Source organism: Maylandia zebra, linkage group LG17 (genome assembly GCF_041146795.1).
Source record: "Maylandia zebra isolate NMK-2024a linkage group LG17, Mzebra_GT3a, whole genome shotgun sequence".
NCBI lineage: Eukaryota > Metazoa > Chordata > Actinopteri > Cichliformes > Cichlidae > Maylandia > Maylandia zebra.
This window is the reverse complement of record NC_135183.1, coordinates 2575838-2603240: the sequence shown is the minus strand read 5'-3', so window position 1 is coordinate 2603240 and position 27403 is coordinate 2575838. Positions and strand designations below refer to the sequence as shown.

General features: G+C 41.6%; 2 protein-coding genes across 4 annotated transcripts in view; one reads left to right on the top strand and one right to left on the bottom strand.

Annotated features, from left to right (window-relative positions):
• Positions 1-2033, bottom strand: part of zdhhc17 (zDHHC palmitoyltransferase 17) — a 33781-nt gene extending 31748 nt beyond the window's left edge. Inside the window, exon 1 of the mRNA XM_004575075.3 lies at positions 1941-2033. Within this exon, the coding sequence (XP_004575132.1) occupies positions 1941-2003 (63 nt within the window). The 5' untranslated portion in view covers positions 2004-2033. The remainder of the gene's footprint in view (positions 1-1940) is intronic.
• A 2623-nt stretch (positions 2034-4656) lies between these two features.
• osbpl8 (oxysterol binding protein-like 8) overlaps positions 4657-27403 on the top strand; it is a 94880-nt gene continuing 72133 nt past the window's right edge. For all 3 annotated transcript variants that reach the window (XM_076876129.1, XM_076876123.1, XM_076876121.1), the window contains exon 1: positions 4657-5022. The gene's annotated coding sequence lies outside the window, so the exon portion shown is untranslated. The remainder of the gene's footprint in view (positions 5023-27403) is intronic.

Sequence of the window (27403 nt, the reverse complement as noted above, 5' to 3'; positions counted from 1 at the left end):
ATTCAAAAGTGGCCACTTGCCTGTTCATGCAATATTACTATTTGAGCTCTAACTGGCCCAATATCTGAAGAAGATTGGTAAATTCAGAGCTTGAATTTTACTATTTGGATCACCAGCCCAAGTACATCAACTCATCCTGCCAGCATCTTGGAGACATTTAAGATATGAAGTCTTTTCACTGCCAGCTTTAACAGTTACTGAGCATGGTTGAGGGTAAACAAGCCTGCTTGACCTGCTGGCCAGCAAAAAAAGGAAAAAAGAACTGTTGAGAGTGAAAAGCAAGCCATCCGTCACTGAAGCATTACCAGACTGCATTACATTCAAACAAAACTCTCCCTGATGATTAGATTACCTGCCAAGCACAGATGGCAACTAATGACAGGCTGTGTTCAATAGCTAACCTAACAAAATATACCACTACCCTGAGGTATGAAATGTTAAATTGTTATATAGCACTCCTTAAACGTGACTTTCTACAATGCTAAATAATGGTAAGCTGGTCACCTTGGCCTTGAATAGATTTGCAACTTAAAGATCTAGGTAAATGGACAAACTTTCTACAAATATGCTGCATTCAGGCTAGCTAATTAGTTAACACTTTAATACTTCTTCAGTTAGACAAGTATGTCACAAATTATCCTCTATTATTAACAAAAATAATAATAATTAGTTCATCTTGATATATTACAAAAATACATAGGCGGATGAAGTATTCAGATTCTTTAAGTAAAAGGACAAATTTAATAGTTCTGTGCTTGTAAATGTAAGCATTAACCAAAAAAACAGCTTACAAAGAGCAACAATTACTCAATGCAGACTATATATATCTTTTTAATAATTTTAAGTGTTTTTAATTGCTTTCTGCATTAGCTGACTGTTCAGTTCAAAAACTGACATTCGACTACAACTTTTGAACATGACAGCTGGAACCAGCAAATGTTTGGAACCAGCTGTTTGACTAGTCAAATAATTGTTTTGGCTCTGGATACAATAGCTCCTAAAAACTAATCAATGCACAACTTATGTGACACAATAAACACTGACCAACAGGGCAACACCAGTGTTTGCCTCACATATTAGGACATCTCTAGTTAATAAAACAACAACAAGTCTTAATATGTTCTGTGTAAAGAAAACTCGTCCATTAGAAAAGCTGTCAGATAAATGTAGTGAAGTGAAACGTGCCATTTCCCTCTGAATTGTTGTGGAATATTAACAGAAAGGAAACACTGGAACACCTCACATCTCTACTGAGGTACAGTATTTACGGTAATATAGGGAGTTACAACCAGCCCAGTAATAACTTACCATGTCTAATGATATTAGGTGACAGAAAGCATTGTGACCCGGGTGGTCCGCTCCTACACAAACACCATTACTGACAACTGTTACCTCTGTGTTAGCTAACTGGTTGTATGCACAGAGTGCAGTTTTTAAATCTCCATTTTTAGCTGTTCACACTTTATTAATATTAATATTATTATTATAACAACCGACAGTACACAACAGCTTCATACCCACCTATACTACATATACATCACAGCAGCTAGCGTGAGTCCTGTCAGTTTAGCTACAAAGCTAACGTCGTACAAGATTAATCAGTAACCTTACTTCTTCCCACATGAACTGAAACGGAGACTACAGGCTTGTTTACTCGCTGTACGATCACTTCCAGGGAAAACACAACCTGGCTTGTTACCAATGACACGAACATCTGCCCAGCGTTAAAGGCTATGCAGCAGCGAGAGGGGGCTAGCGCTAGCACCTTTAGCATCGTTAGCTGGCTGCCACCCCCCCACCGGTGGTTTTGCAGGGGGCATCGGGTTTTCCAAAAAAAGAAAGAAAGGGGAAAACACAGAGCCACCGGCACGCAGGGCGAGGTGACGCCTTTACTTTGCGTTCATGTGTTCGTCCGAAGGCGTGAACCCAAGTGACCATACCTCAGGATGGAGAATAGGGACGCAGCCAGCTTCTTTCTCATATTCCTCCATAGCGTCGGCCATCTTGGTGGTGATGCTCGCTGAGCATTGTGGGAAACAGGAGGCAGTGCAGGGGGGAACAGTCGAGGAGGAGGGGAGGAAGAGAAGAGAGGATCTGTCAGAAACACTGGTGATGTACAGGTCACAGCACATAATAGAAAGGATGTCTAAAGTTGTACAGCAAAAATATATTTACTGTGATTTATTATGTTTCCTATAAAATTATTCGGGGGTTTTTGTGTTAGTACCCCGTTCTGGGGGTGGGAAGTGTAAGGATGATGGTTTGTTTTCCATCCATCCATCCTCTCATCTTTTTCAGGGTTGCTGGAAAAACCAGCAGCAGTACCTGCAGCAGAGTAGCACGTGATTGACTGCCACATTGATTTTGTATGTTTTAGTTACTATTTTTTCTGAGATAGGTTTACAATGTAAAATATATATTTGTATAGTAGGATAAAAATTTATTAAATTGGATTTTTTTTTGTGGGCTACTAAAATTATACAAGCAGCCAGTAAAATGTCTAATGTACTGGTCTGGTGGCCCAACAGGGGGAAGGATGTTAAACAGTGGTGACACTGCAGTCCTTTTACTTTTATGTGGTTTCTTTTTACATAACAGTAACATTTGAACTTACTGTTAACTGTTGTCATCTGTACCCATCAACTGGCACAGGTCTTTGTGATCCCCAGGTTTCTGTAATGCTTGCAAATGACGGAGACATTTCCGTAGCATGTGGGACATCTGGTTGCCCTTCATTCTGATCAGCAGTGCTCCACTCATCATGTTCCTCCATGCACTGGAGCAGTGCATGGAGGAACATGATGAGCACTCCCAGAGTGACCTCTACAAAATGACCTCCAGCAAGTCACTGGTGTGAATGTCTCTGAACAAACCATCAGGAACAGACTTCGTGAGGGTGGCCTGAGGCCCAGTGACCTTTAGTGGGCTGTGTGCTCACCAGGCAGTCAGACTGGTGTTTGCTATAGGATACTGGCAGTCCAACGCTGGCGCCCAGTGCGCTCTGTTTTCAAAGTGTCACATTCATTTTTTTGAGCAGTGTATATTGAAGTGAAAGTTAGCTTTTCAAATTTGAAAACAGGTTTTAGGATATACAGTCTTTATTTTTGGCATTTGTAATTACACACTAGTGTAAATAAGCCATCCTCCGGAAAGGTGAGTTCAAATACAAGGAACTCCCTGGGGGTTTCCTTCTAGGGCAAAATCTGATTTTGCAGACTCAGCTAATTAAATAGAAAACTCTTTCTAGTTCCACTTATTTGATTTGCAGTTTGATTAATTCAGTTTTTGCCATTACAATATTACCAACAATGTAACATCTTATTAGTTTTGAATCAGATCTAAAATCTGAGCAACTGTATGAGTTAAGTATATATATCCACCCAGCTGGTATACTCACAGTATCTCATGAGCATTGTAGTTTTCAGCATTTTTATAACATAACAGTCGTATAAAGAGAGAGAGATAGTTATTTATTAATTTCATTTTTTTAATGAATCCTTTGCTTATCCTGGTAAAAATGTCACCGAGATTAAAAATCTAATTTCCAAGAGAGATCTGGCATCATGCCAGCAAAGGTGATTTATTAAGAATACATAATTCTTAATAAATCGAGATAAAAAAATTTCCGGGTTGTAAATGGTCCAGTACTATTTGGTTTAGGGGAAAATCCATGATGACAAAACTGATTGATGGTCGAATTTTTATGTGAAACCATCGATGACACTACCGTTATACCGCTTTGCGCCTGTAGATGTTACCTGTCACGTGCACCTTTACCGAACCCAAAACTCCAACCACCACTAGATGTCACCGCACACCCAGGCATGGATACTTGCGGCTCCTCAATTGCAGCAGCTGCAATAATCATTGTAGTTATTACTGGGGGCAGAAAAATGATCAGCTACATTAAAAATAAGGTCGACCAAAAACACACAGGGGTGCTCATGGTAGTTGTGACTCACGAAAACCCGGCAGAGGTAAAGTTTGAATTGATCACAATTAATTAATGTGCACGTCTCCTTAACAAATTTAATCTCAGCAAAAAAGCATGACTATATAATAATAACCTGATGAGTTATATATACGAATTCCAATAAGTAGTGTTACCAGAGGCACCTGTAACTGTCAGCTGTTTGAAAGTGCACCAAAGCGATTACACGTTTGACACGTTTGCAAGGGGAAATCAGACGTTACCCGAGCAGAGGGGAATTTTCGAGCTGACGGGTCAAGTTATCCAGTAACAACCCGTACACGGGATATTAGCTGTTGGCTCTTCAAAATAAAGTCCCAAAGAGAGCCAGGGCAAACGTAAAACGATCAACTCTTGATGAAAATAAATTATAACTGTTTTATAAAAAAATTATATTTTATTCACATATAAAACATTATAGGAGAAGGTGATTTAGAAAGAAAAACTGGACAAATACGATAAAGACAAGACATAAACTTTTATTTGCCATGTGAAAGTTAAAAAAATTGAAGCAAAGCCCACACTGAAGTAGATTTCATGAATTAAATCAAACAGATAGGAGACCCCAAACTGTCTTATTTGGATAATTTTGACTGAAATACGTAATACATAAATACATAACGCGGACGTCTTAAAAATTTTAAATACCTTTTAGTTTGAAATCAGCGTCCGGAAGTCGTGCATTTTCCGGTTACATTACTTCATTTACCACAAAAACAGTCCTGATAGAATCGTGCAGGCACGCTGGTGGCTAACAAATAGACCGCGGACTGCTGGTAAATAAATATTAGAAAGTGTGTTAGCATTGTCAAAGTTGATTTTAAACATTTCAGACATTAAAACTGGACCTACGTGAAGCCAGCGGGCTGAGGAAACCGCGAGTCATCACTCGCTGACGCTGCCCAAAGACGAGTACCACCCGTAAACATTAACACATCTAAAGCTAACTGTTAGCAGACCGACACACGCCCCGGAGGACTGCTTTTAAATATTTACAGACAGCCTTTTCCTTTCGTGGCACAGCATAACAGGAGACCTCCGGTGGAGCCAAGGTAAGCTCAAACAAGCAAAGAAAAACACCGAAATGAAAGCTAACCCCACTGCCTGCTGTTGATTACAGGCGGCTAGCATAATTGCTAATTGTGTTTGTGGTTGACTGACAGCCGTGACTACAGACGGTTTGTGCGTATTATTGTGTAATAAATCAGGATTAGAGGTAGGGACCGTAGCAGCTCCCGCATCTTCATGCGCTGCACTTGTGCCCCCGGCATCTGTCCCAAATAAAACTCCACATTTAGCCTGTTGGTGTTAGTTAATTCAACGCGAATGCACCCCAGGGCAACGCGCTGAGTGATGAGGCTGGCTAAATTTGGATTTCCTGCCGCCCGCTGTATCCGGGTGATGTATGGGAGAAGCTGTGGATTATAAACCACACCAGCCTTTGCCACTTCAGCGGGTCTAGTGCTGATAATGTTGTTGCTTTTCTAACCCCCACCCCACCCCACCCATGCTGCCTTTCAGTCATATCTCGCTGCAGTGTTGGATGTCTGCAGCTCTGTTTCCACTTTCACTTGACAGGAGACAAGCACTGAAACAGGAGAATCACAGGGTAGCAGCAGCTCTTGCTAACTGTGTCAGACAAGCAATGCATCCGGTGGATCCTGGCGTGGTGTCTGATATCTGATATTACCATGTCATGGTGTCCACCTGCGATTTAACAGTGTTTTCTATGCCATACTCCTTTTTTTCTTGCTACTCAAAATATGCAGTGAGATGGTGAAATTATGTTGGGAACTAAATCTTGGGACCAGACTTGGCATCTGGCACTCATAAATTTATATTTGCAATATTTCCATATTTCCGTCCTGTGCCAGTGTGCATGTAAATAAGGGCAATCCCACACTTTCCATGGCAAACCTTTATTGAGGTGTGCAGTCCAAGGTCACGGGAGTAACCAGCTCATTTGCCAGTCAAAAGGAGTTTCCACTCAGACCTTTTTTGAAGCACTGCTTGTTCCCTGCACACATATGGCTTTCAGTTTGAATGCTAGTTCTACTTTGAGAGCGCAGGCATGATATTAATGCTGACATGCAGAGGAAAAAATAGAGAACTCATTTCACTTTTGTTTGTTTGTACGGTGATATAAGCGTCAGCAGTGCCTGGAAAAAAGGAAGCCGAGATGATTTCCCACAGGTGTATTTCCGTGTGTGAAAAAATAAGTGGTTGTTTCTTCCTCAATAAGTCAGACATGTCAAAAATGAAGCCTAGAAGCCAGAATCGGCCAGGCAAGGATTCCAGCCCAGTGGACAGCCTTAGAAATTGTGAACAAGTACATAGATTTGTAACCATATATTCTTTTAGAAGTTTTACAGCTTTTCCTATTGATAAAGACCATCTCGCCCCAACACACACACACACACACACACACACACACACACACACCACTCCATTACCATTCACACTACACCAAAGTAATTAAGTAATAGGTAAACATGACAAAAAGTTCCTGTTTTTCCATTATGATATAGATTATTTTTTTACAGGACATTATTGATATTATGGGACAGTTTGGGCATTGAACTACCAAAAGTGACTGTAATTTTACACATTTATCACATAGGTTCAGTGGTCTGGTGAACTTAAGAGCCAAGTGTAGGGCTGTATGTACCACGGTGTAAAATGACTTTGACATCCCTGCAATAAGTCGACCTCACAGTTTGTTTTTTAACTTAAAAAGTGTATCTGTCAGTTATCGCAGCCTTCATTTATTTTTGATTTGACTAATTTATTACATTTCAGTGTATATTTGTGGTCTCAAGTCAGAGCATGTAGTTTTTTGTCTGGTGTGATTCTGACCCATGTTGTTCTGGGGTGGAGACCAGGAAGCAGGTTCAGCAAACTCTGTGAGTCTAATAATAAATGCCGGGTTGATTTTTCTTGTTCTGGGAAGACTGATCAGAGTTATTTCAATCAGCTCTTGAGTTTGCTCACCTTGAGTTAAGTGTGTACGTAAAGTAGCGAAAGCAAGCGATCTTCAGTGGAATCTGCTACCACGACTCACCATGGCAACGGGCAGATAAAGAACAGAATCTCCTTTTTTTTTTTTTTTTAATCCAGCGGAGCGAGTAAATGAACACATGCCCGACCATGATACTTATCTCAAAAATTTGGGGGGGGGAGTTATTTTATTAGCTTTGTCCACACTGTCATCATCTGTGAGAGTATAAAAATTTGTTATAAAGCATCTAATTTGGGGTCATTATTTACTCAACCTGAATTTTCATTAGATTAGGCTTGAATCTTGATTTGACATTTAATTTTCAAAGCTCCAGATCTGCCCCCAAGCAAGTTTTTTTTTATTAAATAAAAAGTGTTTTTTTTCCCAGTAATTTAACTTTGTAAAAAAAAAAAAATTTCGCTGGATAAAAATGAGTAATGACATTTACAGAAAAAACTTTGCTTTAATGTTCCTGACATTAACCATGTGTAATTGCTAATATTAGACTTCACTGACTAATATTAGTCAATATGGCTGTTTTAAAGCCACAGTAGAGATGTTTTACTGAGTTACTGTTAATACTAAGAGTTGAGCAATTGTAACTGTTTAACATCTAACTTAAAAAAAAATAGAGGGCAGCTTTCCAAATCTAATGAAGGTAAAGTTTCATCCATAAAGGGAAAAAGTGTTATAGCTAAGCTTACATAAATTGAAATATTTCAGTGTAGTTTGGAAGGGTTAGGCATTAAATGGTGTTTTAAAAATGGGGAACATAACCTGTTCCTGACAGTTTTAGTTTTGATTCTCTCACTGCAGACTCGGTGCTGTTTAAGGGTTTGGAAGTAAAGATAAAATCTAAACTCACAATTTTAACATAAGCTTAGTTTAGGGTAGATGTTCTGTAGAGAATATACTGGTCAGTAGTGATTTCACGTCTGTTAATCTCTAATCTGGAACCTAAACATCTACGGCATAAGTTACCATGGCGATGTAATTTTAAATTTAATAGCTTTTTTTTTTTTTTTTTTTGGATACATGCGGGCTGTAGTTAAACATTCACCTTGTGTTACTGCAGCTGGTTAATTATTTTGAGCTCTGCAATGAGAGAGGCTTTTTTGCATATTATTTACCAAGGTGGTTATCTGGTTGTATGTTTATGCTCCACACTAGGGCTGCCACAAACGATTATTTTGATAGTCGATTAGTCACCCATTATTTTTGCGATTAGTCGACTAATCAGATCATCCATTGGACGTACAGCTTATTGCACCAGCAGCATCTGCTCTTATATAACTATCATTAGCTTACAGCTTTAAGTGTTTAAGGTCTGTGCTAACTAAAAATAAAGACAAGATGATAGTTTATTAATTTTTAATGAAATTTGCAGATTGTTTCGGTGAAGTTTAATAAACTCCTTGCTTTCAAAAATATAACAGGACACCGGAGTATATTCTCCAGCGTCTCACACTTCTGATAATCAGCTGTCTGCTTGAAGTTTATTTAGCTGTGCAAAAACTATAACTTTAATCTCAGCCAAACCGATTTACTCAGGAACAAATAAAATACTAAAGAAAGCCAAACAATAACATTTTTAAGTTATCTAAGTGACTTATATATGTTTAACCTGACTAGCAAAAGACGGCAGTGGGTTTGAAAACGATTTGCCGGGAGTCCGGTGTTCTCACGGCTCTAGTTAGCCTAGCCCCCGCCTAGCTAACGAGCTAGTGGGTAACAGACGTCTCCGAAAACGTCGGAGCGCTTTTGAAAATATGTGGTGTCTTGATAAACTGAGCAGATATTTGAGGTTTACACAGCTACATTCCTGCCTGAAAATATGTTAAACGTTTATTTTGTGACCCAGAAAGAATAATAAGAGTAAAGTTAAAACTAACTAGCTGCCGCCATTGTTGACAACTGCGCTGGGCTGCGCTATGAATTCTGGGACACAGCTTCTTCTTCTTCGGGGTTTAACGGCAGCTGGCATCCTTGTACATGCAGTGCTGCCATCTTCTGTTTCAGTCCGTTATTACACTCTTAAATCCTACTACGCATTCCTGCGTCCTTTGTGATCTTACAAAGCTTCAAACGATGCGTCGACTATTAAATTAGTCGTCGACGATTTTAATAGTCGACATAATCGTGACTAGTCGACTAATCGTGGCAGCCCTACTCCACACAATTCAAATACATAGGTAAATTAGCTATGCTTAAAATTCTAAGCAAATCAGCCTTTATTTGTGGGACAGGGCGCCTGTACAGCTGTTCTCTGTGGAGCTGTGAAGTGTAGGCTCATAATTTTGTCACCTATTGTTATTTCATTTCTACAGTCTCCATAGGAAACGGAGGAAACTGTCAGTGGTTCTGCTGTATATTTGACTTGATGCTGACATTGTCATTGTCACCCACAGAATAGTAGTACCAATAGCCAGCTGCCAACTCTATGGATGCACTAAAATTATTATTTTTTTCAGACGTTTCATCTGCTACAAACATTCTGTAGTTGTTATTAGTGTTTGCTGTTGAAGCACTTCTCTGAAAAGCATATTGCTTTCCAGTTAAATAATGACACTCATAGCATGTTTGCTTCCCACCCGTCATATCTCCTAAATTATACTGCTGTGCAGTGCTAACATTTTCTAGACAAATGCCCTGTGACAGACTGGTGACCTGTCCAGGGTGTACCCTGCCTCTCATGCTATGATAGCAGGGATAGACATCAAGCCCCTGACCCTGAAGCGGATAAGGAAGGAAATCAGTGAACACATGAATGAGTGAAATGTACAGCTTGAAACTTTGAAATTGAAATAGTTAAAAATTGCTGCTATGTGTGTTTGTAACGTAGACCGAGAACAGGTGGTGCTTATCTCAGCTGATACCGGATATAAGCCTAGAGCCTGGGGAAATAAAGTATGCTTTTATAGGCTCTAATCATATTTACTGTCTTTAAAGGGAATCACAGCAACAACATCACCGACAGCCTCCCCTGCTCACAGGCACAGACTCACCTGAAAACAAGTAGGGATGCACTCATCTGACTTTCAGTCCTGATACAGATACCTTGGCTTTGGGTGTTGGCCGGTACCAAAGACTCATTGGATACTAGTATTGAATTAATAAACGTGGTTCCACACTGTGCGGAAGAGACTGTGCAGTTTTTCTAGCTCAGAAAGCTCCTTTGGGAATGAATACACAAGTAACCACAATATGTATATGAAATCTAGATTTCCTTATTTCTGACCATTTGATAGACAAAAGTGTCTGTTATGTGTGAGCAAAGAAACCCAAATAAACAAAAGTCAAAATAATTCAGCTAATAGTGATATTACTTTGTCCCAGGCTTACTTTTCTTTAGATTTCATTTCAGTGCTTTGTTTCTCCTCTCTTCCTGTGCTCGTTGTTTCACCGTGTGAGCATGCAGAGTGCGGCAGACAGAAGATGCAAATCAAAATAACAAAAACATTTAAATGCAATAAGAGTTTTCCAACAGTTTTGCAAACTAGCCAGCAAAATTAAAAAAGTGAGAATGTGGTCATGAAAAGCACCACCCATGGCAATTTTTTCATCATCGGCCTATTTGACTGGTGTTTGTAATTAAATAGCTGTAATGTTACAAACTACTGACCTGATCAGTTTCATAAAAGAATTGAATAAGGTCACTGTGGCTATCAAAGGATGAATGTCTAATATAAATATGTGATTGTTGCATCACTATTTGAACAGTGTTAGGAGCTCTAACTAATGATGCTTTGATTCTCAAGTTATTGAAATGCCAGGATAAGTGCATCAGAGCGGAGTAATCTCCCCAGCTGGGATGTCCGGGCAACTGGATGCGGTTTGGCTGATTCGATGCATTGGCTCTGACAAATACCAGATGTGCTCAGAGTGAGATAGTGGGCCCTCATTTTTTTGTCGTGGATTTATCCATCAGCGGTACAAAAATAAGATTACATTCTGGCATACTTCTCCCTAGGGTGTAGCTCAGCAGCCTTTATTGCCATCTGTAAGAAGGTTATCTGAGGCTCACCAATAAAAAAAAAAAAACATGAACAAACAGCTGTTTTAATTCCAGTGAAACCACATAACTGTGTGGACCTTTCATTGTTGCCTGACTGCCATTGGGCTCAGACATCAAACAGAAGTGAACAAACGCACCTTCAATTTGTTTAATTTGTGCTGTCTCTGGTAGGGCTGTTCGATATAACGATATATATCGGATGACGATATAAAAACATCTATCGTTTCATTTTACGCTATCGTTTGTTTCGTGGTGTCGCAAAATAAACTGTTTACAGCAATATTTTTTCATCGTTTTGATGGTCACTGTAGTGGCTATATTAATTTCTTAAAGTTCTCTCTTTCTCTTATATTTAATATAACCACACTACGGACGGACAAGGGCCTGTTTTTGTGCGTTGTCGTTAGCAACAACGACGGTAACACCATCGCCTGTCCGCTTGTTTTCCACATAAACCTTTCACAATAAAGCTCAAGATCCTGTTGAGACTTTTCAAAATAAACTGAATCACGTGAAAGAGTATGCAGTGTTTATGGATGAGAAGCAAAAAAGAGCCGTCAGGTGCTAAAAAATAAACCTTAGACTCAAACGTTAGAACAGGCTTTTCACCGCAGCACGCCGTGTAATAAATACTCACAAAGAAAACGGCGCCGTTACAACTTATGTCTAAAAATGTATCGTTTCATGCATCGGCTAAAACACTCGACTCAGCTACACGACGTCCAGCTGGAAACACTTGTTACATTTTTGTGATTTATATCGTTATCAGGACGATAGAATTCTTATATCGGGATATGGGATTTTGGTCATATCGCACAGCCCTAGTCTCTGGTGATGAAAGGATTCAGATCTGTGTGGTTTCTTGTATCAGCCTTGCTTCAAGTCCAATGCCAAGCCAGATTTGTCATTTGACCAAAAGAGAGCGGGACTGTGGAGATCTTTTTAAGTGTCCCAGCCAATTAAATTCAGTGTCCACCCTCACTGGGGCTTTGAGCAGAGCTTTGGAAGTAGGGAGACCTCATAAATGTCCACCTGATTGTGTTGCTGGGGAGATCGTGGCTCAAGAGTTGGGAGTTCGCCTTGTAATCGGAAGGTTGCCGGTTCGAGTCCCGGGTTGGACAGTCTCAGTTGTTGTGTCCTTGGGCAAGACACTTCACCCGTTGCCTACTGGTGGGGGTCAGAGTGCCCGGTGGCGCCAGTGTCCGGCAGCCTCGCCTCTGTCAGTGGCTGTGGCTATAATGTCGCTTGTGTGAATGTGTGTGTGTGTGTGTGTGAATGGGTGGATGACTGGTTGTGTAAAGCGCTTTGGGGTCCTTAGGGACTAGTTAAGCGCTATACAAATACAGGCCATTTACCATAAAGATTTGCTTCTTGTTTTGTTAGACACGTGATGGGTGAAGCCTTGTGCATAGTTTAAATTGAGTTAGTTTTTTCTTGCAAAACATGAGAAACATCATTAAAAAGGGTACAGTTGGAACTTCCACGTAGGGGTGGGTGATATAAACGATATACGATAGAAATTATATAAATTTGGCCAACGATAGAGATTTTGACTGTATCGCTCTTTCGCGATAGCGCATGTTGATGATGTCATCAAGCTGCGCCTGTTTTGGTTGAAAGCATCGCAGCGGCTAAAACAATTATCATCTGCAAATTATGGCAGGCGACAGTCATAGCAAGGAGATGAAGCACTGTTGAAATATGGGGAAAGCCGAAAACTGCATTTCCTCCACTTCCATAACGTTGATTCATTAATGTTGAATTCTCTCGCAGCTGTTCTGTTCCCATGTTGTTGCAGTATATTAATAACTAACCTCGTATTGTGGATGAATGATCTCAGTTGTTCTCCTGACTGACGTTTGGCCCGTGTACAGCATCCTGCTATGCGACTGCATTTGTCCCTGACCACCAGAATCCCTCACGTTAACTTTTATCGAGTAGAAAAAAAGTTGGCGTTCATCCTCCAGCTTCACTGTGCTAATGTTATGCTAACATAGCTGTGTCGCTAGCAATCACGTAGCACATCATTATATACCAGGTAGCCCAACTTCAGTAACCCTGCAAACGCCACTGCTGTTTAGTTTTCTGTCTTCATTTATGTTGGAAGTGGTAGCAGAGCTGTACGTTTGAATTAGTTTCAAAAATCTCTGTCAGAACATGGTATGAAATGTTTAGGTGGAAACTAGCGAGCTAACTTCCTGCTAACTTCTAACTCCGTTAAATTTAATAAATTCTGTTTTCATGGATGCATGGATGTAAAACTTAATTGTTACACCCGATAAAGCAGCAACGCTGATGATTTTATTAAAGATGAAAGAATTTGGACCGTTTTTAACTCTCAGTATTCGTTTGACTTTGGGACCTGAAGTTGACGGAGTTTTGGACCCAGATTACTCCGCGAAGCTCCTCACTACGGCAGCCGTAATGCTCTGACAATCCATCAAGCTGTGCGGCTTACCAAAGTTGTACTAAAACATTTTTTAACAGATTTCCGCAGAAATCGGTTCGAGGTCAGTAAGCACAATCAGAATTCATACATAAGTCACACTGTCGATTTTGAGAAAATTAAAGGATTTTTAGTGTGGAAAATATGTTATACAGAAGAAAAGAATATATCATGATATATATCGTTACCGCACGTGCTTCAAATTATATCGCGATATGAATTTTTTAAGCCATATCGCCCAGCCCTACTTCCACGTGTTCGACAATAAAGCGTCATTTCAAAATTGTTAGTTAAATTATTATTAAAGTGAGTGAGACTGTGATCACCGTGGAACCTTGATGTCCTTCAGAACTGTCACTACCAGCTTCTTGGCATCTACAAGTTAGTGCTTCAAATCTTCCTCCAAAAAACATGCCCTGTCTGAGCTCATAGGTTGACTCATGAATGGCATAAAGCTCGTCTTAGCACAGGGAGTGGAGCTGTAGGTGTGTGTAACCAGTGACCACACCTGACATTATACAGACAATGTTTTAGCTGTGTTTAAAAAAAAAACGTTCAGGATAAAACAGTTGACAGGAGGCACATGTGATTACCTGTGAATCCTGTTTTTAACATTCAGCTTGAATGACAGCGATCCTCTGGTAAAGCTGTAAGAAGGGATCTGTGTTATATGTCAGTAACGTGTTATATAATTGACCTCTGCTACTGCTATGGGTGTATTGTTCTTATACTCTTTGGGCAAAATGTTTGGAACATTTTTCACGTGTAGTGGCTAACAAAGAGAAAAATGATTTTATCAGATCTTGCATCCATTGGGCGTACAGCTTATTGCACCAGCAGCATCTGCTCTTATATAACTATCATTAGCTTACAGCTTTAAGTGTTTAAGGTATGTGCTAACTAAAAATAAAGACAAGATGATAGTTTATTAAATTTAAATGACATTTGCAAATTGTTTCGGTGAAGTTTAATAAACTCCTTGCTATTGTTGGGAAATCAGTTTTACCCCGGTTCTTTTTATTCCTCGAACATCCAGAGATGGCACCGGACTCAGTAGTCATTTTCACAAAATCTTTATTCATCTTCATTTAAGCATGCACTTCTAGAAGGGAAGACGAGGCCGGTGTCCCTCTCTAAATCTTCACCCCTTTGTTAGTTACAGCCAGCTTTATAGAGGTGACCCCATCATAAACCCCCCCACGGTGTGCTGCAAACTATGTCTATGTGCACGAGCACATGAATGCCTACATGTGCTCGTTCCCTTGTGTCTATGTGAGTGCTCGTGTGTGACTGTGTACGCATACCTGTGTGTATGTGTGAGTGCACATGAGTGAGTGTGCGTGTGGATGTGTGTGTTTTGATCGGTGTAGGTAACTCCCTAGAGGTCATAAAACCCCTCTCCCTTCCAGACCAGTTATCCAGTTACAAATGTTGAGACCCCCACCCTAAAACATCCTCTGGGGAATTTCCACTCAGTGGGGGAGAGGCCTCCTACACTCTACTCCTAAGTTCACGACACAGTGAGGCCTTTATTACTTTAAGGGCAGTATCAATGTCTCTACAATAGTTCTACATTCTATGATAACACATTTCTAAACTCTAAAATAAGCTAAACATTCTACACTAAAATATAACAGGACACTGGAGTACATTCTCGAGCATCTCACACTTCTGATAATCTGCTTGATGTTTATTCAGCTGTGTAAAAACTATAACTTTAATCTCAGCCAAACCGATTTACTCAGGAACAAATAAAATACTAAAAAAAAAGCCAAACAATAACATTTTTAAGTTATCTAAGTGACTTATATATGTTTAACCTGAGTAGCGAAAGACGGCGATGGTTTGCCGGGAGTCCGGTGTTCTCACGGCTCTAGTTAGCCTAGCCCCCGGCTCGCTATCGAGCTAGTGGGTAACAGACGTCTCCGAAAACGTCGGAGCGCTTTTGAAAATATGCGGTGTCTTGATAAACGGAGCAGATATTTGAGGTTTACACAGCTACATTCTCGCATGAAAAAATGTTAAATGTTTATTTTGTGACCCAGAAAGAATAATAAGAGTAATATTCAAACTAACTAGCTGCCGCCATTGTTGAAAACTGAGCAGGGCTGCGCTATGAATTCTGGGACACAGCTTCTTCTTCGGGGTTTAATGGCAACTGGTATCCTTGTGCACTGCAGTGCTGCCATCTTCTGTTTCAGTCCGTTATTACACTCTTAAATCCTACTACTTATTCCTGCGTCTTTTGGGGTCTTACAAAGCTTCAAACGACGCGTCGACTATTAAATTTTTGATAGTTGAAGTAATCGTGACTAGTCGACTAATTGTGGCAGCCCTAGTTCCCAGTGTTCTTCATGTTTTACTTACAACCCCACCGGGAAGCTAAATTCCATGTTGTTTCTTCATATTTTCTGGTGTTTCTTCTTTTCCATTCTTCTATTTTAAAATGTGATGCAGCTATGATGTGTTTTTAAAATACCAAGGCAAAAAAGAAGGCCAAAATTGCCTTGTTCTTATTAGCAAAAACAAAAGTCATGATTTTTCATCAAGGATCTGTTAGATGGATGCATATGAGCAGTCCTTGATGACGTTGAATTTTTCTGTCCTCAACTGAAAGCATGACATTTCATCTGTAGCATACACAGACATCCACACCTCTGAAGTCTCCAGCGTCTCACAGCTCAGTTGCAAGGCTCTTCATCCAACTTAGCAGACACTAGTGTTAGACTGCTGGGATTTACCAGAATAGGAAAATTATAGCAAGAATTATGAAAAAAGATGCATATAGCTATATGTTCTTATTGCCTTTACCACAATTTTTCATGATATAAAAAAAGAAAGAGAAACTGGTGCCGACCGAAGAGGTTCTGGTCTTTCAACAATTGAAAATCACCAGGACTGTGATTTCTTTATTTACTTATTGTAAGTAGGGTTTAATGTATTCAAGTTGGAAATGTTTTTCCCCTGTCGAATGTGTGAAAATATTATTGGCTTTTGTTATGTTATTGTTAACAGAGTCTTTGTCTTAATTATATGCAGATCAATCATGCATATGTAATCAGCCCAAAAGCTTATTTTGAACCAGGAAAACCCTGCAATTGGTACACACTGATATTACAAATAGTACTTAAAAATATAGTGATTCATAATCAGTGTTCATTTTTACAGCAGTCACAGTCTTTTGACCAAAACGTCAGTTACTTTTAGTCATCATTTAGGCAGCTAAGCTTTCAGTTTTAGCTGAGAAAATATCATAAGATTATAACAGACTAATGATTCAGTTGAGTAAAATATAACGTGTACATTTTTTTCCGCATTTCTACCGATGAGAGTTACTCCACATGGTTTACAAAGTGTTTTATTTTCCTTGACATTAAACATGAAATATGTCCATACATCTTCTCTTCTCTTTCTTCCAAGTGTTGACACTGTGTCTCGTTTTCATGAGAAACAGAGAGCATGGAAGTTGGCGGTTCTGTTTCCAGGGTCAGATCAAACCTGTGTGACTGAGCTCACCCCACAAGGAGATTCCTTCTCATTGAATCTCCAAAGGTTGATTCTGTTCATCTGGACGTAGCGTTTTGTGGGAGAAACGTTTCGTCACTCATCCAAGTGACTTCTTCAGTCTCAGCTGACTGCAGATTTCCCCAATCTTATAAACAGTACATTTGCATAATGACTGAAACCAGCCCACTGAAGGGACAATGGGCTGGGAGGTCAGTTCTGAATCATAATTATTCCTCCCAGCCCATTGTCCCTTCAGTGGGCTGGTTTCACAATTTACAACCCAGTCATGATCTATTGGTGCACACAGTTATAGTCTGCTCAGTTGAATCTCTCTTACTGAGCTGAAGGAGTTACAGGTGTTGTGCATGCTCTGCTTTCCGGTGTCCTGCTTCACACATTCCGAACTCTTGAGTCCTGCAGACAGCTGCAGCTCTTTGAGGGATGCACAATGCATCGCTTTTGATGTTGCTGTTTGATACAGCAGGACGGGAAGGCATTGTTTTGCTGAGCTCATGTTCACAGAGAGTGTACAATGTTCACCAAATATCAAATTTTATATTACACCAGAATCCTGGAACCCATTATTGTAGTCAACAAAATCTTACCTATTTTAAGCTTTTGCCAAACATTTATATCAATCACTGAGTCCTCTGCATCTCCTTCGTGCTGTTGGCAGAAGCACTTCGGAAATCTCCACAAGTCCGGCTGCAGTAATCCGTCCGGGCTAAGCCGTGACCTGAGAGAAAAAGGTTGTGGCTGTGACGTAAACTCACATACAAATACATCACATGGATTTTCCACTTGGAGTGTCACATCTATAAGCTTTTTCTTACTAATGTTTCGCGGCACCAGTGATCACAGCTATTCATGATAGGCCAGTGAGGAAGAAAGGAGCTAAACTTAGCTGATACTGTCATCCAGAGCAACTTATTAAGAGGTCATTCATCTGCACTGGATCCCCAGTGTGTCATAATCATCATAATGTAGCTGTAATAAAGATGCACTGACTTCCCTGAAATGCAGTGATGACAAAAGAAAAAAACAGGCCTTAACAAAGAAACTTAATAAAGTCAGTATTTTTACATGTCAAGTTTGTTATTTATTGTCAATATTTTGTTGTGCAGCTTGTCTGTCTTCTCAACAGTCCTTTAACTGCTGCTTTGTGGGGGCATCGTCCACCTTTGTTCCAGATTAGGCAGCCTTTACTGAGTCTCTTTTCAAGGCTTTGGGGGGACGATTGTAGTTATTTCTTCAACAATGAATAGAATAGAATAGAATAGAATTCAACTTTATTGTCATTGCACATGCACAGGTACAGGGCAACGAAATGCAGTTTGCATCCATCCAGAAGTGCTTTAGTGATATAGGTATATTACAATATATATTAGCAATAGTATAGATATGTAAGTATATTACAGAAATGGGTCTATTATGGTATGTTATAATGTACACGGTATGAAGTATGTTGTGAATATTCTATAACTAAGTATGTACAGGCTGTAGTGAGTACAAGCTATGAACAGGATATAAATATGAAAAACTATACAGAATATGAAATAAATAACTTTACAGAAATCTGAGATATACAGCTATACAGAAATGGGAACTATGCAAGTTGTAAACAGTTGTAGGATTAAAGATTATTGAATGTACAGAATGATTATTTACACAGAGCTATACAGTAGTGCAGTTAAGATAAGTGAGGGTGTAGATAGTTTCTACAGAGGCTATATAAAGTGCTAGTGGTTGTGAGTGGTGGTTCACTCCATGTTATTATTGTGTGTTTGAGGGTACAGTTGTCCATTGTGTGTGTGTGTATGTGCAGTCCATGAGTTTAACGTGGGTCAGATGTCAGGAGGCAGAGTTCAGGAGTCTGACAGCTGTGGGGAAGAAGCTGTTCCGGTACCTGGTGGTCTCCTGTAGCGCCTCCCAGAGGGCAGGAGGGTGAAGAGTCCATGTGATGGGTGACTGGGGTCTTTGATGATTTTCCCAGCCCTTTTCAGACACCGCTTCCTGTAGATGTCTTTTATGGCAGGAAGTGGTGCTCCGGCGATGCGCTGGGCAGTTTTCACGACCCTCTGCAACGCCTTCCGGTCCGAGGCAGAGCAGTTCCCGTACCAGACTGTTATACAGTTGGTCAGGATGCTCTCGATGGTGCAACGATAGAAGTTCACCAGGATGTCTGAGGACAGGTGGTTCTTCCTCAGAGTCCTCAAGAAGAAGAGGCGCTGGTGAGCCTTCTTGACCAGCTTGGAGCAGTTGGTCGTCCAGGTGAGATCCTCGGAGATGTGGACTCCCAGGAACTTGAAGCTGCTCACACGCTCCACAGCCGTCCCCTTAATGTGGATGGGTGGATGTGGGTCAGCATTCCTCCTGTAGTCCACGATGAGCTCCTTGGTCTTCTCGGTGTTAAGCAGCAGGTTGTTTGTGTCGCACCACTCAGCCAGACGATCCACCTCCTCCCTGTAGGCGGCCTCATCGTTGTCACTGATGAGGCCAATCACCGTGGTGTCATCTGCAAACTTAATGATGGTGTTGGAACCATCAGCAGGTCTGCAGTCGTGGGTGAAGAGGGAGTAGAGGAAAGGGCTCATCACACAGCCTTGTGGTACACCGGTGTTCATTGTGATGGTAGATGAGCAGTGGTTATCCAGCCGGACATGTTGGGGGCGGTTGGTCAGGAAGTCCAGTAACCATTTGCAGATGAGGGAACTGATGCCCAGGTCTGTCAGTTTCCTGATGAGTTGTGAGGGGTGGATTGTATTGAATGCTGAACTGAAGTCTATAAACAGCATTCTGGCGTAGGTGTGAGAGGACAGAGTGCAGTGCGATGGAGACTGCATCCTCTGTGCTCCTGTTCTGGCGGTATGCGAATTGGTGGGGGTCCAGGGTGGGGGGGAGACAGGATTTGAAGTGTGCTAGGACCAGCTGCTCTAAGCACTTAGTGATGATGGGGGTGAGTGCTACTGGGCGGTAGTCATTGAGGCAAGATGGGTTGGAGTTTTTGGGTATCGGGACGATGGAGGTGGATTTGAAGCAGGCCGGTACCACAGCGTGGGCCAAGGACAGATTGAATATGTCTGTGAGCACTCCTGCAAGCTCCCCAGAACACGCTCTGAGAACACGCCCGGGGATGCCATCAGGACCTGCAGCCTTGTGGACATTGATCCTGCTCAGCACCGCTCCTACATCGGTGGGGGAGAGAGTCAGAGGTTGGTGGTCTGGCGTCATGTCTGCTTTGGTTGTGGGGTTCCCTCGCTCAAAACGAGCATAAAAGTTGTTGAGCTCGTTGAGGAAGGAGACATCAGAGGATGCGGGGGAGGGTTTGGTGGTCCTGTAGTCTGTAATGGTCTGGAGTCCTTGCCACATTCGTCGGGGGTTGGAGTTGGAGAAGTGTTCTTCTACCTTCTTTTTGTAATGGTGTTTGGCTTTTTTGATGCCCTTCTTTAGATTAGCCCTGGCTGTGCTGTAGGCGTGTGCATCTCCTGACCTAAAGGCAGTGTTGCGGGCCTTCAGGAGGAGACGAACATCCCGGTTCATCCAAGGCTTCTGGTTGGGGTACATGGTGATCCGTTTCTGGGTGGTGACACTGTCTGTGGTTTCGGAGATGTAATCCAGTACAGATGAGGCGTACTGGTCCAGGTCTGTGTGGGTGAACATATTCCAGTCTGTGTTTTTAAATCTGTCCTGGAGCACTGCCTCTGTCCCCTCTGGCCACACTTTAATTGTCCTCACAGCAGGTTTCACACGTTGGATGAGTGGTGAATACCTAGGTGTAAGGAACAGGGAGAGATGGTCCGATTGTCCAATGTGGGGGAGGGGTGTGGCTTTGTAGGCTCCAGCCAGGTTGGAATACACATGGTCTAAAGTCTTGTCTCCTCTGGTGTGGCAGGAGACATGTTGGTGGAATCTGGGGAGGAGTGACTTTAAGTTGATGTGGTTGAAGTCGCCAGCAACAATAACAATGAGAAGTTGAACTGAGGTATGGTTGGATGGTTAAGCCTTTGACTGTGCTCTGTTCTTGATTAGACTTTGGTTACAGTGTTCTAGCTGAGCTTAAAGGGAGGAAAACCGACTCTGCTTTATACATTTTTTGTTCTTTCTTAAAATGCCTGCATTCTTATTAACACCCTTCAAAGGCTTTCTATTACAGTGGTGTAATCTTCTTACATGGCTATGACTTTTGCACCATCCACCAAGGTCAGATGTATTCAGATAGCCTCTCATTGCAAAGCTTATTTAGCAAAGATTTAGGGAAGTGTTGAGGGAGAACTTGACTGTAGTGGTCTTCTAATTAATGCAGTCAGGTCACCCTTGACAATGAGACCTACTTTTAATGGATGCCACGAGTAATAGATTATCAGGTTATAGACTGCAAGTATAAAATCTGAAGTGTTTCCTACAGGTTTAGATTCAATCTGTGGAAAAGGTGTGGGGGGGGGGGGGGTGTGCGACTGCATGCATGCATCCTGGGCCGGGTCGCGGGGGCAGGAGCCCAAGCAGAGAAGCCCAATCCTCCATCTCCCCAGCCGCCTCCTCTAGCTTGTCCGGGGGAACACCAAGCCGTTTCCAGGCCAGCCGAGAGATATAATCTCTCCAGCGCGTCCTGGGTCTGCCCCGGGGTCTCCTCCTGGTGGGACACGCCTGGAAAACCTCACCCAGGAGGCGCCCAGGGGGCATCCTTGTCAGATGCCCAAACCACCTCAACTGGCTCCTTTCAATGTGGAGGAGCAGCGGCTCTACTCTGAGCCCCTCCTGAATGGCTGAACTTCTCGCCCTATCTCTAAGGGAGAGGCCAGCCACCCTTCGGAGGAAGCCCATTTCCGCCGCTTGTATTCGTGCTATATAAATAAAATTGAATTGAATTCGCGATCTCATTCTTTCAGTCACTACCCACTGTGCGTGGCCATAGGTTAGGGTAGGGGTGTAGATCGACTGGTAAATTTAGAGCTTCGCTTTTACACTCAGCTCTCTCTTCACCACAACAGACCGGTGCAGCGTCTGCATCACTGCGGCCGCTGCACCAATCTGTCTGTCGATCCCCCGCTCTCTTCTCCCATCACTCGTGAACAAGACCCTAAGATTCTTAAACTCCTCCACTTGGGGCATGAACTTGTCCCTGACCTGGAGTGGGCACTCCACCCTTTTCCGGCTGAGGACCATGGCCTCAGATTTGGAGGTGCTGATTCTCATTCCCACCGCTTCACACTCAGCTGCGAACCGTTCCAAGCAAACTCCCATGCACCCTCAAGTATCCTCGAGAGGATAAAGAGCTGATCCAGTGCTCCACGACCAGGACAAAAACCGCATTGTTTCTCCTGCATCTGAGGTTTCTTAAAGATGGGGAGCACCACCCTGGTCTGCCAGTCCAGGGGTACTGCCCCTGATCTCCACGCAACATTGTAGAGACGTGTTAACCAAGACAGCCTTACAACATCCAGAGCCTTCAGGATCTCGGGGCGGACCTCATCAACCCCAGGGGCTCTGCCACCAAGGAGTTGTTTAACTGCCTCAGTGACTTCGCCCACAGAGATTGGCGGGTCATCCCCTTCGTCCCCAGACTCTGCTTCTGCCACAGAAGACGTGCCAGTGGGATTAAGGTCCTCGAAGTATTCCTTCGACCGCCCGCCAATTTTCTCAGTCAAAGTCGGCAGCACTCCAGGTAGAGCACCGCTTTCCCCTCCTGAGTCGCCTCAAACTGTGGTTTGCACAGAAGTCCAATAACAAAACACCACTCGGGTTCAGATCTGGGAGGCTGTTCCTCCCAATCACGCCTTTCCAGGTCTCGCTGTCATTGCCCACGTGAGCACTGAAGTCTCCCAATAGGACAACAGAGTCCTCAGGAGGAGCACCCTCCAGTGCCCCCACCCAGAGACTCAAAGAAGGCTGGGTACGCTGAACTGCCGCTTGGCGCATAAGCGCAGACAACGGTCAAGACCCGTTCCTTGACCCAAAGGCGAAGGGAACAAACCGTCTCGTCCACTGGGAGAAACCCCAACATACCGTAGCCCGCCGCCTTTCACCAGGGGCAACTCCAGACTGTTGCTCCTCTGCCGATACTTTTAAGAATCAAGTTTCTGAACTCTGACCCTCTAAAGAGGGGTTCATAGTAGGGCTGCAACGATTAGTCGACTAGTCACGATTACGTCGACTATCAAAATCGTCAACGACTGGTTTAATAGTTGACGCGTCGTTTGAAGCTTTCTAAGATCCCAAAAAACGCAGGAATAAGTAGCAGGATGTAAGAGTGTAATAACGGACTGAAACAGAAGATGGCAGCACTGCATGTACAAGGATGCCAGCTGCCGATAAACCCCGAAGAAGAAGAAGTAGCTCTGTCCCAGAATTCATAGGCAGCCCAGCTCAGTTTCCAACAATGGGGGCAGCTAGTTAGTTTTAATATTACTCCTGTTATCTTTCTGGGTCACAAAATAAACATTTAACATATTTTCAGGCAGGAATGTAGCTGTGTAAACCTCAAATATCTGCTCAGTTTATCAAGTCGTTTTCAAACCCACCGCCGTCTTTCACTACTCAGATTAAACATGATATATAAGTCACTTAGATAACTTAAAAATGTTATTGTTTGGCTTTTTTTAGTATTTTATTTGTTCGGTTTGGCTGAGATTAAAGTTATAGTTTTTACACAGCTGAATAAACGTCAAGCAGACAGCTGATTATCAGAAGTGTGAGATGCTCCAGAATTTACTCCGGTGTCCTGTTATATTTTAGATAGCAAGGAGTTTATTAAACTTCACCAAAACAATCTGAAAATTTCATTAAAATTTAATAAACTATCATCTTGTCTTTATTTTTAGTTAGCACCTTAAACACTAATAGGCTGTAAGCTAATGATAGTTATATAAGAGCAGATGCTGCTGGTGCAATAAGCTGTACGCTGTACGTCCAATGGATGATGATCTGATTAGTCGACTAATCGCAAAAATAATCTGACTAGTCGACTATCAAAATAATCGTTTGTGGCAGCCCTAGTTCATAGTTGTGTTTGTGTTTGTTTACACATGGTAGATTTTTGGTGTGAATTAAACACAAAGGGTGCAGATTGCTGAATGATTGAAAGTGGACAGGAAAGAAAGCAATGGAAGCGGTTCAAGAATGGGAAGAAGTAAACATCAAAGATTAAAAAAAAAAAAAAAAAGCAGCATGAGAAACATACACAGTGGCTGTATTGGACAGAGTATGAGTTTTTACTGACACTCAGGTCCGTATGTTATAGCTTTGGTTGGAATAGCTCACTAAATGTAGTCCCACATATTTTGACACTTCACCCTGGTGAGCGTAACAGTTACAACATGTGAAAGACATTCTGCAAAACAGTGTGCAGCACGAGTGCACAACCATGCTATTCCCTTTAGACTGGTTAACTCAGCAGATCTCACAGCCGACCTCTGGAGTAGACCAAGAACTGTAGCTGGAGTTTGATTTGGTTTGGCTGTGAAATAAAAAAAGACTCACTGATATCGAGGGCCCTTGCAACAGCGACCCGCCCACTGTGTCAATAGGGAAACACAAGACTGGAAAGGCTGGGTAAATGTGATTGGTAATAGCTAAGCTGTCAAGGTAGTGTTCATTTTCCTTTGTTCAGTCTCCCTCCCCTCACCCCCAGTCAGTCGCAGAAGATGGCTGCCACCCCCTGAACCTCTGATGGAGGTCTTTTTCCTGTTAAAGGGTGTTTTTCTTTCCCACTATCGCCAAGTGGTTGGTCATATAGGGTTGTTTCAATATTGGGCTTTTCTCTTTTGTTATTATAGGGTCCTTATAATATAAAGCGCATTGAAGGGACTGTTGTAATTTGGCACCATATTAAAAAAATGAATTAAAACGAGTCACTGAATGGAGTTGAGTGACCATTATCTGGACCCAGTGAAAGTGTCTGTGTAGGAAAAGACGTGATTGTCATATGCTTTTATGTTTTTAATTTTTACATCCTTTCAGAATGAGAGTTAATTGTGTGTTAAGATTTTAATACATCAGGAAATTGTTCAGGTTAATTTCATTTTGAACTTTTGTGGAATATTTAGTTGTGAATCTGATAAAAGTATTTGTGCGTCAAATCAGGTCCTGAAGATTCCCTCGAATTTCTGTTACTGTTGCTCCACACAGTTGTGTAATTCAGCTCATTAATTCCTCCTATTTAAGGAGGTTTTAATTTTTTTTCTTAATTTATTTTTTGTAATAACTGAGGAAAATTCTGGCCCTTTAGTGGTATTTGATAAAGTTTCCAGAGAATTTGTGTAATCTTATAGAAGCCAGACTGTTTACCCCTTCAGGGAAACAACACTCAGACAAGCATAAGAACAATACAGGTCATGAAGTTGCTCCGACTTAATTATGTAAATTCACTGAAAAATGTGTCACAGGGCTACAGAGGTCAACAATGCTGAATGGCTCTGTTTGCTAAAAATAGCTGGTGCCCTCAGGATGCTCTCAGGTGCTATGGATAAAATAATCAAATTTCCTCTTACAGTTTACCATTTGATCAGCGTGTCTGTTGACATTTCATCTACAGGGCTGAGGTATGGTTTGTGTGTGCTCACTTTTTGCACATGTAGAATCGTCATGACCTCAGCTCTGACCTGACTGTTCTTCCCTCAGGAAGCACACAGCTGGGTGCTTTTGTGAGCAGCTTGTTCCCCCCACAGCTGGACCAGTACACACAAACACTCACTAATATAGGAACACACACATCCTGCATGCTGTGCATACTCTTTTAGTACCCAGAGCACTGAGACGTTAATCTTAAAATATCCAAACCAACTGTGTTATTTCTCTGTGTCCACGAGATTCCCACAGAATTCTTCCAAAATTAGCAAACACCAGGGCAGAGCTTTTGGGGTTCAGACATATGGAAGGCTGGTGTATAAACACAACATAAGGGCAAGACTGGGAAGATTTATTTTAATGCGATGAGACACAAGATTGTATTACCTGTGAGGGGCTTCTGGGTGAAAGCTGAATCCACTTAGCCAGGAAATTAGAAGAACAATTGTGAAGTCATTATAGCCAGCTCTGGTGATCCGTGTGGGTCTTTTGTAGTGTAGTTTTGCTCTGGAAATACCCAGTCAAATATGAATGAGTGTTTATTGTTAACCATAATGCTCTTTTTTTTTTATTTCCAAAGGGTGTTATCAATTGCTAAAGACAAAAATGCATCTAGCACATGAGTACAACTAAAGAACATGAACACCAATGTTGTTTCTCCATTCGACAAATGGCATGTTCAAAAATGACCTGACACCCAAAGTATCAACGTGAAGATGAGACTGGTGTCAAAATGCAGGTAAAAAGTAGCCACATATAACACAGGGGGACAGGAGAAACCTGAACGTTTACCCAAAGTGTAGTTTTCTTTTAAAGTTTAAAATATTGAAATATCTGGTAACAAAAGAAAGATGTTAGATGTTGAATTAATGCATTTTTCCTATTATTGTTGTCACACATACACTCTACCAAAGCTGAACAATATCAGCTCAAAATAAATGCAACTGTGAATCTTTTCGTCTAAAGATCAAGCTCAACTTGAACAACTAATGGTGAATATTACTGACATCTTTCATCACTATGACACTCACCTATTTCAGTGTTGTGGTAAAATGAAAGGATATTAGAATGAAATTCTGGCTTGTGTACACCAGTCACTTGATATTACTAAGTTAATCACCCCTGTCAACATGTCCTTCACGGTGGCTGTTGGTAACATTAGATTACACAGTGGAGTTGTTGACTTACCTCAACACTGCTTACCCAAAGTGAAAGGCTTGGTAATAGGAGTATCACTTTACCGGAGGTTTGAGCTTCTCTTGTCACTCACACATGGGGCAGCAGATGTTGATGTGGATAACGAAAAATATTTTCAACCACTATGATTTGTTAACTGCTGGGTTTCTTTTTATTCGTAAGTATAGAACTATGAAACCTATAAAATGATTTCTTGGCATCTTCCCCAAGAGGAACATTTTTTAAAATGCTTCTGTCCGGGTCCTTTTCCTTTGCTGTTTGTAGGTGACTTTCTTTTTTCAGAATTTGCTATTTTCAATAACACAGCTGTAATAACACCAATACAAGTTATTATAAATAATGTCACTCGTGGCTTCAGGAACAGGGAGAAATTACTGAACAATTTGAAGCTGCATCTTCTTCTAATTCTAGCATTTGTTGCTTTAGATAATTTCCTTAGTGATGAATACAATATTCTGATTCTGTTGACTTTTTCACTTGGCAGCTTTACTGTAGGGGTACATGGTGCTATCTAATGTGTGTAGCAAGGTTTTTCATATGAAGAGCATATATAATAATAATGATAATGAGGGCTGTGCGATATGACCAAAATCTCATCTCCTGATATATCGTCCCAATAAATCACAAAAATGTAACATTTTCTGTAAATTCTGTGAATCTCGGGCAGCTCGACTTGATGAAGTGTTTCCAGCTGGACGTCGTGTAGCT